Source organism: Solanum verrucosum, unplaced genomic scaffold (genome assembly GCF_900185275.1).
Source record: "Solanum verrucosum unplaced genomic scaffold, falcon-dt-bn FXZP01000108.1, whole genome shotgun sequence".
NCBI lineage: Eukaryota > Viridiplantae > Streptophyta > Magnoliopsida > Solanales > Solanaceae > Solanum > Solanum verrucosum.
In genome coordinates this window covers 3,967,188-3,981,713 of record NW_026020274.1, presented here as the reverse complement: position 1 = coordinate 3,981,713, position 14,526 = coordinate 3,967,188, and the positions used below count along the sequence as shown (strand labels likewise).

At 34.6% G+C, this 14,526-nt stretch overlaps 1 protein-coding gene across 1 annotated transcript in view; it reads right to left on the bottom strand.

Moving 5' to 3' along the window:
* Positions 1 to 208: 208 nt before the first annotated feature.
* The window catches only part of LOC125833883 (putative F-box protein At5g62660), a 92,671-nt gene continuing 78,353 nt past the window's right edge, over positions 209 to 14,526 (bottom strand). Inside the window, exon 2 of the mRNA XM_049513032.1 lies at positions 209 to 1,433. Within this exon, the coding sequence (XP_049368989.1) occupies positions 209 to 1,432 (1,224 nt within the window). The 5' untranslated portion in view covers position 1,433. The remainder of the gene's footprint in view (positions 1,434 to 14,526) is intronic.

Below are 14,526 nucleotides of genomic sequence, written 5' to 3'. Positions count from 1 at the left end.
CGCGCAACTTAGCTTATATTGTGTTGGTCCAAAAGGAATGCCCCTTGATACCATAAACAAAAAATACCATGTCAGCTTTTTATTCAATAATAGTACAAAGATGACTGATCCAAACAATTTTAAGCTCAAACACAATGTTATAAGAAGGCAAGATACGAACTAATGTCACAATATTTACAGGTAAATCGTTTTTTTTTCTTCCTGAATTTCAATTATTATCATTAAAGTATTTTGTATTCCAAATCATATACTCATCCATTGGTATGGTATAGAAGAAGTGTTCAATTTGCTCGACCTCGCCCTGTGTCTCGTTTCCTCTCTTTATTGGAGCTAGGCTCTCCTTGTAATTGAAAACCCAACAGCCAGCAATGTTAAGGTCCAGGTGAAATCCAAGATCGGTAACTTGTCTTGTTTTAGGGTCATATCGCACCAGCTGTGAAGTATCTGTGATCTCGAAAACCATCTTATCATTATCCAAGATGTTGCGAGGCCAATGAGCATCTATATGAGGTTGTACAGTTAGAACTTTGGACCAATTTCCGTCTTGTTTCATTACCCACACATCGTATATGGACGTCATTGGTTTACCAGGGTCTCCGGTTAACATAGCAAGTGAGCCGCCATGCAATGTAAGTGTCCCCCAATGTTCACTTGGAATATCTGGGACTTGCATCTCCCCAAACTGTTCGCTGCCCATGTCAAAAGAGCGAATCGTGTAGATGTCATCAAGGCCCCTACAAAGCCAATAATAAACCCCGTTGAGACAAGTGGCGTCAAGGGGTGCAGATAAGGTAGAACTGGGAGGGAATTCAGGAGTAAGGTGTTTCCATGAATTGTTGCATGAGGAATAGACACAGGCATAGACACGATTATTAGCACCTTCTCCCTGTTCATCCCAGAACACTCGAATCCATACAACCTTATAATCTAGAGTCAACAGGTCAAATCCCAATCCGAACTGATGATCATGGTCCGAGAAAAAGGCCTCAATCACAAAAGGCGCAGGAGGCAGAGACCTGAACTCTCTGGTGGCAGGATTCCACAAACCCAAGCAGACATTGTATCCATAAAACTTCTTCTGCACTAAGAATAAGCCATTAACTGGACCAGCAACACACGTGAAATCAGTGATCCTCGGAAGCTGAAGGAGAGTTTTTTGTTCAGGGGTCACACCTGGAACAATTTCTTCAGGGAGCAAGGAGAATACAACAGACCTTACGATGGAGTGTACTTCACGTGCTACTTTCAAGTTGCAAACAAGGAGGCGGGCACAATTGTTCTTGTGATGAAAATGTTTTTCTATGAAACTCGGACTTTTGATGAGAGCATACCAGTGCTTGCACACACATTTGAAACGCAAGAGTGATTCCACTGGCAATCTCAATAGAATATCAACTACTAGATCTTCTGGTAAAGGACGGCGACCATCCATACTGGTGGAAATATAAGTAGAATGAGGCAACTTACAAACATATTGAAAGAGAATAGATCTAGAAAACATGCATTAATAGAACACACAGTGCAACGAAGAAGATCAAGCAGCAGCATTACCAATGTGAAGCAAAAAAGGGGAAGTTACACATTTGACCACTCGGCCACAAATATTTACATCCGCAAGCCAATACACATATTATGGGTAAACATATTTTTAAAAATATTTTGACAAAATTTCTTGTAGATCAATTTGGGAGAAAAGATCCAAAATAGTTCTTTATGTTTGGCTTCAGACTCAAAGTCATCCCTTCCCTTTCTTTTATATGGTGCACTAATAGTCCTTTAAGTTTCAAGTGTTAGTGCACTTCTAGTCTCTTGATTAACATCCATTTACTCATTAACGTTTTGATCCTTTACACATCCATTTATGGCCTCCGCTGTATACGTTCTGGTACAAAACAAATTAATTCTTAGATTTATCTTAGCAATTGCAGATGAGTCTTCATTTGTACTTCGTTTTATTTTTTGGCTCTGCATCTTTCATTGTTTGGTGTGCAGTATTCAAGATTTGCTAATTCTTTAACTTTCTCCTTTATTTTCGATACACAATTAATAAGCTGACTAAGTCTTTGGGTTTTTCCTGAATAAAAGTTTCTTGCGCTTTGCCTATATATCTGGAGCATAACCAAAGAATAAAATAAAAACAAGAAAAAAGGAAAAATATAATACATACTTAGTCTTCGTGTATCAATATCTCAAATTAGCATCGGATAAAGGGTGTGTTCCGTAGAAAATAGTTTCTAATCAAAATTTTTGGAAAAGATTTTCTTAGGAAAACAAGTTCCATATGTGACACTTCAAAATTCAAATGAAGAAAATGACTTTCTAAAGGAAGTAGGGAAAACAAGTTTCATATGTGACATTTCAATTGAGTATGTCCTCCCACTCTCTAAGACACCACATATTCACCTCACTCCCGTAGCTTCCATACCCACTACCCTACACATCTACCCCACTTCCGTCCCTCATAGTATTGTCTAGATTATACATAAATGCTTTTAGAATAATATTAATTTTTTTTTGCTTATATACCAAACACAAAATATACATAAGAATCTCACTTATTTTCCTAGAAAATATTTTTCAAAAAATATTTTCCTTGGTACCGAACACACCCAAAGTTCCAATGTCCTCGGATAATATCAGCCAAATAGAGTCAATAAGAGGAGACTAGTAAAGAAGTAGTCATGTGGTTTTCTAGTCTTTTCATTAACTAGTCAATAATTATTTTTGAGCTACAAATCAAATTAGCATATAGAGCAATTTTGCAGGTAATTTAAGGAGCATGAAACAGTAAATACCCTTTTCTACTAATATCAATCTACAAATCCTTGGAAATGGAACAATTTTAACTTACCCAATATTGAAATGTAAAAGATGGAAAGAAGTAAAAAGAATTAGCATAAACAGAAACAATGGCAGCAAAACCCTATATCCATCCCCAAACAGCACAAATTCAGATTCAGATTCAAATTCAAAATAATAATCAGAAATCTAACCTTATAAGCTGATAAAGAAGAAGTGGCGGACAAGGAAAAAATGGAAAAAGAGATATTGGATCGATTGATTGGTGTTGTAGAAATACCTCAACAGTTGACTACTTCCTCACACTTCTTTCGTCATTTTATTTTACTACTTCTTGGGAACGCGTTTGTTCCTCTCCTTCTTTTTTTTTTCGCGTTTGTGCCTTATTATTATTAAATTTTTATATACTAAAAAGTTGAGTTATAAAATAGAAAATGCTGAAATTAACAACAGTAGTTTTATCATTTATATTTTATTTACTAAATAATAAAAAAATATATACTCGAGCATTTTTTGTTAACCTTCATTTGTTGTTTCTCACTCTCTTTTCTTCTCATGTTGAAATTTGATTGTGCAATTACCTTCCTATGATAACATCAATCTTTGTGAAATTGGTTCTTAAAAAGCAAATTCAAATTTTAATTTTGGAAGTGTTTTTACATAATAGTGGAGAATGATTCTTCATATTCAACTTTTAATTTTGAATTGTAATGAACAATTACTATTCAAATACAAATCTAGTTTATTTTTAACCTTACATTTATTGAATCTTTAATGTGTACGTTAATGATATATAATAATTTATTAATTAGGTATTTGATTTAGTGTAGGGGCAAAATGGTAATTCAACTATACACTTTCGAGTTTTCACTTTTAATAAGTAATTATAATATATACAAAAGATTAAACCATTTGATATTAAAAAAATATATGTATGAGTAATAATTAACATTCAATAATTAGGCAAAAGAATGTATCACATTCTCATAAACACTATCTCTAAGGCAAAAGTAGACATTCTAATTTGGACAATTACTACTTAACTACTTATGGGTTCAGCCAATAATCTGGAGATTGGAGTTTGACAATTTTTCAGCCATAGTTAAAATTCTACATCAATAATAAATAGCTTCTCATCACAGTAAATAGACATTTGAATAATTAATATAAATTGAGCAACACAAACTTTTCAAAATGACTTATTCTAGATATATAATAGGGAAAAGGGTCAAATTTACCCCTCAATTTTGTTTTATTGGTTAACTTTATCCTTACCGTTAAAAACAAGTTATTTTTACCCCTGTCGTCAATAAACTTAACAAATATACCCCTCCTTGAACGGAAACCCCCAAATCAATTGAAATTACCTGATTTTAATTGAAATTATCCAATTTCTTTTTTAACCCGAACCAGAACCCAACCCACTAAACTAAACAAATTAACCCATTTCCAATCTTCTTCATCTTAGTGTTCTTGGCTAAGTACCCTAAGAACACTCACAATCTTTATCATAGCTAACACATAAATCCTACATTGTCTGACAAAATCAATTGAAAAGGTTCGTTGGTTGAATGTATAACAAGTAAATTATTTTTGCTGAACAACATCCCGCCTCTCTATGTTGTGGGGTTCAGCGAAGAACAAGCCATAGAGCAAGTAAATGGAGAAGTTTCAATTTACACATCATCATTCAATCCAATGAAGAAAACCATTCTAGGTACCAACCAAATTACTTTTTGATTTGTTGTCAGTAGGCTGCCCCTAAATGTGTACCCAATAGTACATCTAATTCTTTTTTACCTGGCTCGTAAATCAATTCAGTGGCCCTCCATGATTCTTGTATGTGCACGTAAGATTAAGCTACAATGGAGGGGAGGTTTTTCTTTTCTCTATCTTTTTATTTGTTCAAAATGTTTCCAATATATCATCATATTTGATGAGTACCAGATATTTGATGATTAGTGATTTCTTGTATGTAGCAAATCCTGTGATTGAACGACTGCAGTGTTTAGCCTAGGCAACCTTCAACAAACAATTCGGAGATAAATATCAGGTCTTTTCGATTGATTTTGTTAGACAATGTAGAATTTGTGTTAGCTATGATAAAGATTGTGAGTGTTCTTAGGGTACTTAGCCATGAACACTGAGATGAAGAAGATTGGAAATGGGTTTATTTGTTTAGTTTAGTGGGTTGGGTTCTGGTTCGGGTTAAAAAAGAAATTGGATAATTTCAATTAAAATAGGATAATTTCAATTGATTTGGGAGTTTCCATCCAAGGAGGGATATATTTGTTAAGTTTATTGATGGCAGGGGTAAAAATAACTTGCTTTTAACGGTAAGAGTAAAATCAACCAATAAAACAAAGTTGATGGGTAATTTTGACCCTTTTCCCTATATAACATATATGGACAATTTGAGGAATGAATGTTTCAACACATGAATAATAGACTAATAAGGTCAATAGATTATACATATAAATGAAAAATTAAATAAAAATACAGCCTCAAAATCACATACTATGATCCATCATTTATCTCCAATTCGGTGGCCCAGTTTGTTTTAGGGTATGGATTCTTTTATTTTTAAAAAAAAACATATTTGATTTTTCTCATTTAGTTATTCCTCTCTCTACTCATAAATAATAATCTCAAAAATATATTTTTACTAAAGTAGAACACTCTATCAAGAGCCAAATAAACATATCAAATTAACTAATTAATCTTTCATCAATTATTGATAGAACATGAATTGTATATCACTACTTTCTTCATGTAGGATACAAGATATTTCAATAGAAAAACAAAATCATAAGAAAGCATATCAAAATATAAAAAAAGGACATATAAAATACTTAGGCTGGATAAGGAGGAGCGAATAAAAACACAAGGAAATTACTGCACATACAAAATGATGAGCAAGATTAGTTTTTTGCATGATAGTCTCTCATCCTCCTCTTATCATTTACATGAAAACCATGCTAGGCATTTTATAGCAGTAGCTAGGATGACCTTTGAGTAGATAATTAATTTGCATTAATTTAGTTTAATGATTTTAGTCCATATCAAATTTATTTAATGGAAAACTCTTCAAATACTCTTGATTTTTACGGAAAAAGATAAATTGACTATTAATGTGAATTTGATTCATGTACCAATTTAAATGAGTTTAATCTAAGGAAGTGAAAAAATCATTAACATTTTTATTAAAACGATACAATTTAATATTTAAATTAAATAGTTAAATATTTTATAACATTTTAATTTATAATAGGGGTAAAACGGTAATTCAACTTTTAACTTTTTTTATTCCCGCTTATAGTAATATATGATACAACTCCTCTTAATTCCTTTTATCTAAGTTTTTAATTATGTGGTGGAGTAATAAGTACTTATTCATTCTTAATTAGAGGTTCAGTTTGAGTGCTTTTGGCTATTAAATCATCTCTGTTAGAGCGCTTTACCCATAATCTAAGATTTTTTGACACAAATTCAAATTTAGTGAGGCTCTAATTGGATATCGAACACTGAGTGGAAAATAAAAATAAAAATAAAATAAAAAATACCTTAGGGGTTATTTGGTAGGTGGATAAACCTACATCTAATACATGAATAACAAAGTTATTTATGTATTTAATTTATATAATGTTTGTATAAAAGTTATTCATATATTAACAAAGATGTTTCTCTCTACGATATGTTCCCACAGGAGAAAGAGTTTGTTACTTGAAGAGGGGGGGGGGGGGGGGGAGGGGGTATTTGGAGTCTTTTAGCCACAGTTCGAAGCCCTGACATATCGATCTCTTTTAGCCACGGTTCAAGGCCCCGATGTATTTTGTTTTGCCACGGTTCGAGGCCCCATCGTATCTCTATTCGCCTTGGTTCGAATCCTAACATGTGGTTCATTTGGGTTCTTCGGGGTGCCTTCACCAAAGTTCAAGTCTAGAGTCAGCCATTTTAAGTTCTTGAAAGCTTTTAATATAACTAGTGTTATTCATAGTACTTCTGTGTACTTATCAGGCTTATGTGAGGCCAAACTCGTTTGAGTTATTTACTTTCCAATTGCGCACAGGTATACATACTTTCTGGGCTTATAGGGGTCCAGTTAGGTTATAGATAATTGTTTTACTTTACTACTTTGTTCTTTCCAGACTCGTGAGCTATATAGTTAGACTTTCCGTTATTACTTTGTTCATTTGACCTCTAATTACCGTTACATTCATATTTTTCATATTGTTTTTACTTTCCAAGCCCAGTCGACCTATGATGCTACTGGGCACCTGTTGTTTTGATATTATGCTACACTCCACATCTGTTTTCTTGATGTAGATTTGAGCGCCAGCCGATAATGGTGATTCGAGCCTAAGTAATGCGGAGATCTTCTGAGATGAAGGGTGAGCTGATGGCATCCTAGTTGTACTTATCTCCATATGTATATAGTTTTTTAATGTCTTTAGCTGATGGCATCCTAGTTGTACTTATCTCCATATGTATATAGTTTTTTAATGTCTTTTGTATTCGAGACAAGTCTATTAAGTTAGTCAATAGCATAGGCTCGAAACTATGACTAGAACATTGAGTGCATGACATGCACATCTTACTCCTTATTTTCCCTATTCGTACCTGTTTTTTTCATACTTTCTAACTTCACTGGTACATTATTCCTTGTTAAGGAAAATTATGTAAACAAAATAGTAAATGGCCTGATCCACTTAAGAGTGAGTGCTAGTTCTTTGATTGATACAACTAATTCACATTAAATAATAACTAGAATCTTATTACATTTTTGAACTGTTAAACTAGAAACTAGATTTAGGATAAGGGAACTATTTATTAACTTCACTTCTCCTTATTAGTATCAAAAGTTTCTCGTTTAGGAAATATGAAGTTTTGAAGGACTAATAGTATATTATCCTTTTTTAAAATTGAACTCTATCCAATGGTTGATTCTATTTATGAATCAATTCCTTAGGTGCATTATTTCCATAGGTTCCAACATTGGTAACAAAATCTAGCTTTCTCGCTTAAATTGACATATTTCTATACTTCCCTCATCTTATCTATCACTGAGGCCGCTCCCATCTTATCCCTTATATCCTTATTTATAATTTTTATCGCTCCGAGTATGAACGTGCATCCACCTCAATATATATTCACATCTCTGCAACATGCATCTTCTAGACATGGGACTTGACTGGCCAACTCTCATTTCCATACAACAATTACATACACACTCTATATAAATACACACATACATATATTGATGGAAAAATTATCAACAGATGAAACTTAAGCAATGCTCCCTCCGTCTCAATTAATGTAACAATCAGGATTTTGTCTTTTAAATTGTTAATTATTGTGGTTTACCATGTTTTGCACATAATTTTCAAATACATAAATTTTATATCAAAAAAACTTAAAGTTTCTGTATCCGAATTTACTGTCAAATTATAGAAGTTTGAATCTCAAAATTTCAACTAATGCCACATAAATTAAATCAACTCCAACACTCAGAAAAGCTACAAAAGTTCAAACATAGAAAGTAAAAAAAATTTAAAAAAGAAATAGAAAAAACCTTGAGATAATATGTCTTGCTAATTTCCTCTTCAGATGCAAATTAAAGGACTTACACCAAGAACATCATAATACTCTGTGTCTTTCACCATTTTCTTTTCTTTTTCCAAAATCCCTATTAACAAAAAATTTACTTTTTTACCTCCTCCAATACTCTAATTACGTTTTTTTCGCGCTTCTAAAATCTTAATACAGGAGCGGAAAACCACTTGAGTGTAAGGAAAGGAAACAAGCCAAACGAAAAAAAAAAAACTCTCAAAATTATATGATCAAGAAAACTTGCAAGTACAAAAGGAGAAAGAGGAGGGGGTGGGTGGGGTATGATGAAAAAAATGTCACAGAATAAGAGAGTGCCCCCACGAGACAAAGCTGCCTTTCCAGTTCTGATCAACGAATTAATTACGGAAAATCTGTTGCTTGTCGATACTCTAAAAGCAGTGTATTTTTGGAATTAAGAGGAGTTGTATAAACTAAGATGACAAAAGAAGTGTAGGAAAGTGAGGAAGTAGTCAACTGTTGAGGTATTTCAACAACACCACTCAATCAATCCAATATCTCTTTTTCCATTTTTTCCTTGTCCGCCACTTCTTCTTCATCAGCTTATAAGGTTAGATTTCTGATTATTTTTTTGAATTTGAATCTGAATCTGAATTTGTCCTATTTGGGGATGGATATAGGGTTTTGCTGCCATTGTTTCTATTTATGCTAATTCTTTTTATTTCTTTCCATCTTTTACATTTCAATATTGGGTAAGTTAAAATTGTTTCTTTTCCAAGGATTTGTATATTGATATTAGTAGAAAAGGGTAATTACTGTTTCATGCTCCTTAAATTACCTGCAAAATTGTTCTATATGCTAACTTGATATGTAGCTCAAAAATACCTATTGACTAGTTAATGAAAAGACTAGAAAACCACATGACTACTTCTTTACTAGTCTCCTCTTATTGACTCTATTTGGCTGATTATTGATCCGTCCAACCCATTTCAGCCCAAATCGAAAGAAAAAATCCAAGATAGTCCTTTATTTTTGGCTTTAGATTCGAAATCATCAATTGATGCACTAATAGTCCTCCAAAGTTTTAAGTATTAGTGCACTTTTATCTGATGCTAATTTGAGATATTGATACACGAAGACTAAGTATGTATTATATTTTTCCCTTTTTCTTGTTTTTATTTTATTCTTTGGTTATGCTCCAGATACATAGGCAAAGCACAAGAAACTTTTATTCCGGAAAAACCCAAAGACTTAGGGTGTGTTTGGTATGAAGGAAATGTTTTCCAAAAACATTTTTCATTCATAAACAAACACTAAAAATCTTTTTCGGAAAATATTTTCTACTCACCAACCAAACATGAGAAAATAAGTCAAAAATCAACTTATTTTCCAAGAAAACATTTTCTAAGAAAACATTTTCCATGGAAAACATTTTCCTTCATACCAAACACACCCTTATAGTCAGCTTATTAATTGCTTATGGAAAATAGAAGAGAAAGTTAAAGAATTAGCAAATTTTGAATGGTGCACACCAAACATTGAAGATGCAGAGCCAAAAAATAAAACAAGTACAAATGAAGACTCATCTGCAATTGCTAAGATAAATCTAACAATTAATATGTTTTGTACCAGAACGTAGACAGTGGAGGTTATAAATGGGTGTGTAAAGGATCAAAACGTTAATGAGTAAATGGATGTTAATGAAGAGACTAAAAATGCACTGACACTTGAAACTTAAAGAACTATTAGTGCACTATATAAAAGAAAGGGAAGGGATGACTTTGAGTCTGAAGCCAAACATAAGGAACTATTTTGGATCTTTTCCAAACAATGTTAAGCTCAAACACAATGTTATAAAAAGGTAAGATAAGAACTATTGTCACAATATTACAGGTAAATCGTTTTTTCTTTTCCTGTTTTTCAATTTTTATCACTATAATATTCTGTATGTCAAACTCTAAGATCCTCATCCATTGGTATGGTATAGAAGTAGTGTTCAATTTGCTCGACTGCATTATCCTCGCCCTGAGTCTCGTTTCCTCTCTTTATTGGAACTAGGCTCTCCTTGTAATTGAAATCCCAACAGCCAGAAAAGATAAGGTCCAGCTGAAATCCAAGATCTGTAACTTGTCTTGTTTCAGGGTTATATAGCACTAGCTGTGAAGTTTCTGTGATCTCGAAAACCATCTTATCGTTATCCCAGATGTTGTAAGGCCAATGAGCATCTATATGAGGATGAATAGTAATAACTTTGGACCAATTTCCCTCTTGTTTCATTAACCACACATCGTATATGGATGTCATTGGTTTGCCAGGGTCACCGGTTAATATAGCAAGTGAGCCGCCATGCAATGTAAGCTTCCCCCAATGTTCACTTGGAATAACTGGGACTTGCATCTCCCCAAACTGTTCGCTGCCCATGTCAAAAGAGTGAATCGTGTAGATGTCATCAAGGCCCATAGAAAGCCCATAATAAACCCCGTTGAGATAAGTGGCGTCAAGGGGTGCAGATAATGTAGAACTGGGAGGGAATTCAGGAGTAAGGTGTTTCCATGAATTGTTGCATGAGGAATAGACACAGGCATAGACACGATTATTAGCACCTTCTCCCGGTTCATCCCAGAACACTCGAATCCATACAACCTTAAAATCTAGAGTCAACAGGTCAAATCCCAATCCGAACTGATGATCATGGTTCGGGAAAAAGGCCTGAATCTCAAAAGGCGCAGGAGGCAGAGACCTGAACTCTCTGGTGGCAGGATTCCACAAACCCAAGCAGATATCGTCTCCATAAAACTTCTTCTGCACTAAGAATAAGCCATCAACTGGACCAGCAACACACGTGAAATCAGTGATCCTCGGAAGCTGAAGGAGAGTTTTTTGTTCAGGGGTCACACCTGGAACAATTTCTTCAGGGAGCAAGGAGAATACAACAGACCTTACGATGGGGTGTACTTCACATGCTACTTTCAAGTTGCAAACAAGGAGACGGGCACAATTGTTCTTATGATGAAAATGTTTTTCTATGAAACTCGAACTTTTGATGAGAGCATACCAGTGCTTGCACACACATTTGAAACGCAAGAGTGATTCCACTGGCAATCTCAATAGAATATCAACTACTAGATCTTTTGGTAAAGGACGGCGACCATCCATACTGGTGGAAATATAAGTAAAATGAGACAAGTTACAAACATATTGAAAGAGAACAGATCTAGAAACATGCTTTAATAGAACACGCAGTGCAACGAAGAAGATCAAGCAGCATCATTACCATGTGAAACAAAAAAGGGGAAGTTACACATTTGATCACTCAGCCACAAATATTTACATCAGCAAGCCAATACACATATATTATGGGTATACATATTTTTAAAAATATTTTGACAATTTCTTGTAGATCAATTTGGGAGAAAAGATCCAAAATAGTTCCCTATGTTTGGCTTCAGACTTAAAGGATGGAGTAATAAGTACTTATTCATTGTTAATTAGAGTTCTCGGGTTTGAGTCTTTTTGGCTATGAAGTCATTTGTGTTAGGGAGCGCTTTACCCATAATGTGAGATTATTCAGCACAAATTCAAATTTAGTGGGGGATCTAATATGGATACCAAACACCGAGTGGAAAACCAAAAATAAAAATAAAAATGACCTTAGAGGTCATTTGATAGGTGGATAAAGCTACATTTAATACATGAATAACAAAGTTATTTATGTATTTAATTTATATAATGTTTTGTTTGTAAAATGTTGTATAAAAGTTATTCGTGTATTAACAAAGATGTTTATCTCTACGATATGTTCCCGCAGGAGAAAGAGTTTGTTATTTGAAGAGGGGGGGGGGGGTATTTGGAGTCTTTTAGCCACAGTTCGAAGCCCTGGTGTATCTCTTTTAGCCACGGTTCAAGGCCCCAACATATTTTTTTGGCACGGTTCGAGGCCCCAACATATCTCTATTCGCCTTGGTTTGAATCCTAACATGTGGTTCATTTGGGTTCTTCGGGTGCCTTCGCCATAATTCAAGTCTGGAGTCGGCCATTTTAGTTCTTGAAAGCTTTTAATCTAGCTAGTGTTATTCATAGTACTTCCGTGTACTTATCGGACTTATGTGAGTCCAAACTTGTATGAGTTATATATTTACTTTCTAATTGTGCACGAGTATACATACTTTCTGGGCTTATAGAGGTCCAATTAGGTTATAGATTATTGCTTTACTTTACTACTTTGTTCTTTTCAGACTCGTGAGCTATATAGTTAGACTTTCCGTTATTGCTTTGTTCATTTGACCTCTAATTATTGTTACTTTCATATTCTTCATATTGTTTTTACTTTCCAAGCTCAGTCGACCTATGATGCCTACTGGGCACCTGTTGTTCTGATATTCATGCTACACTCCACATCTGCTTTCTTGATGTAGATTTGAGCGCCTGCCGACAACAGTGATTCGAGCCTAAGTAATGCGGAGATCTTCTGAGATGAAGGGTGACCTAATGGCGTCCTAGTTCGACTTATCTCCATATGTATATAATTTTTTCCGATCTTTTGTATTCGAGACAAGTTTATTAAGTTAGTCAATAGCATAGGCTCGAAACTATGACTAGAACATTGAGTGCATGACATGCACATCTTACTCCTTATTTTCCTTATTCGTACCTATTTTTGTTCATACTTTCTAACTTTCACTAGTACATTATCCCTTGTTAAGGAAAATTATGTATCCAGAATAGTAAATGGTCTGATCCACTTAAGAGTGAAGGCTAGTTCATTGATTGATACAACTAAATCACATTAAATAATATATATTACATTTTTGAACTGTTAAACTAGAAACAAGATTTAGGATTTTTCAAGTGGACCAAAATACAGATATAGATGCAGAGTACTTAAAGTCTGTTGCTTGCCGATACTCTAAAAGTAGTGTATTTTTGGAGAATCTAACATGAGTGGAAAGTACACGCACAACTTAGCTTAAAATGTCTTAGTCCAAAAGGAATGCCCCTTGATACCATGAACAAAAAATACCATGTCTGCTTTTTATTCAATAATAGTACAAAGATGACTGATCCAAACAATTTTAAGCTCAAACACAATGTCATAAGGTAAGATAAGAACTAATGTCACAATATTACAGGTAAATCATTTTTCCTTTTCCTATTTTTCAATTTTTATCACCATAATATTCCGTATGTCAAAGCTGTAAGATCTTCATCCATTGATATGGTAGAGAAGTAGTGTTCAATTTGCTGGACTGCATTATCCTCGCCCTGTGTCTCGTTTCCTCTCTTTATTGGAGCTAGGCTCTCCTTGTAATTGAAAACCCAACAGCCAGCAATGTTAAGGTCCAGCTGAAATCCAAGATCTGTAACTTGTCTTGTTTTAGGGTCATATAACACCAGCTGTGAAGTTTCTGTGATCTCAAAAACCATCTTATCGTTATCCCAGATGTTGCGAGGCCAATGAGCATCTATATGAGGTTGTACAGTTAGAACTTTGGACCAAATTCCCTCTTGTTTCAATACCCACACATCATATATGGATGTCATAGGTTTGCCTGGGTCACCGGTTAATAAAGCAAGTGAGTTGCCACGCAATGTAAGTGTCCCCCAATGTTCACTTGGAATAGCTGGGACTTGCATCTCCCCAAACTGCTCGCTGTTCATGTCAAAAGTGCGAATCGTGTAGATCTCATCAAGGCCCCTACAAAGCCAATAATAAACCCCGTTGAGATAAGTGGCGTCAAGGGGTGCAGATAAGGTAGAACTGGAAGGGAATTCAGGAGTAAGGTGTTTCCATGAATTGTTGCATGAGGAATAGACACAGGCATAGACACGATTATTAGCACCTTGTCCCAGTTCATCCCAGAACACTCGAATCCATACAACCTTATAATCTAGAGTCAACAGGTCAAATCCCAATCCAAACTGATGATCATGGTGCGAGAAAAAGGCCTCAATCTCAAAAGGCGCAGGAGGCAGAGACCTGAACTCTCTGGTGGCAGGATTCCACAAACCCAAGCAGACATCGTATCCATAAAATTTCTTCTGCACTAAGAATAAGCCATTAACTGGACCAGCAACACACGTGAAATCAGTGATCCTCAGAAGCTGAAGGAGAGTTTTTTGTTCAGGGGTCACACCTGGAACAATTTCTTCAGGGAGCAA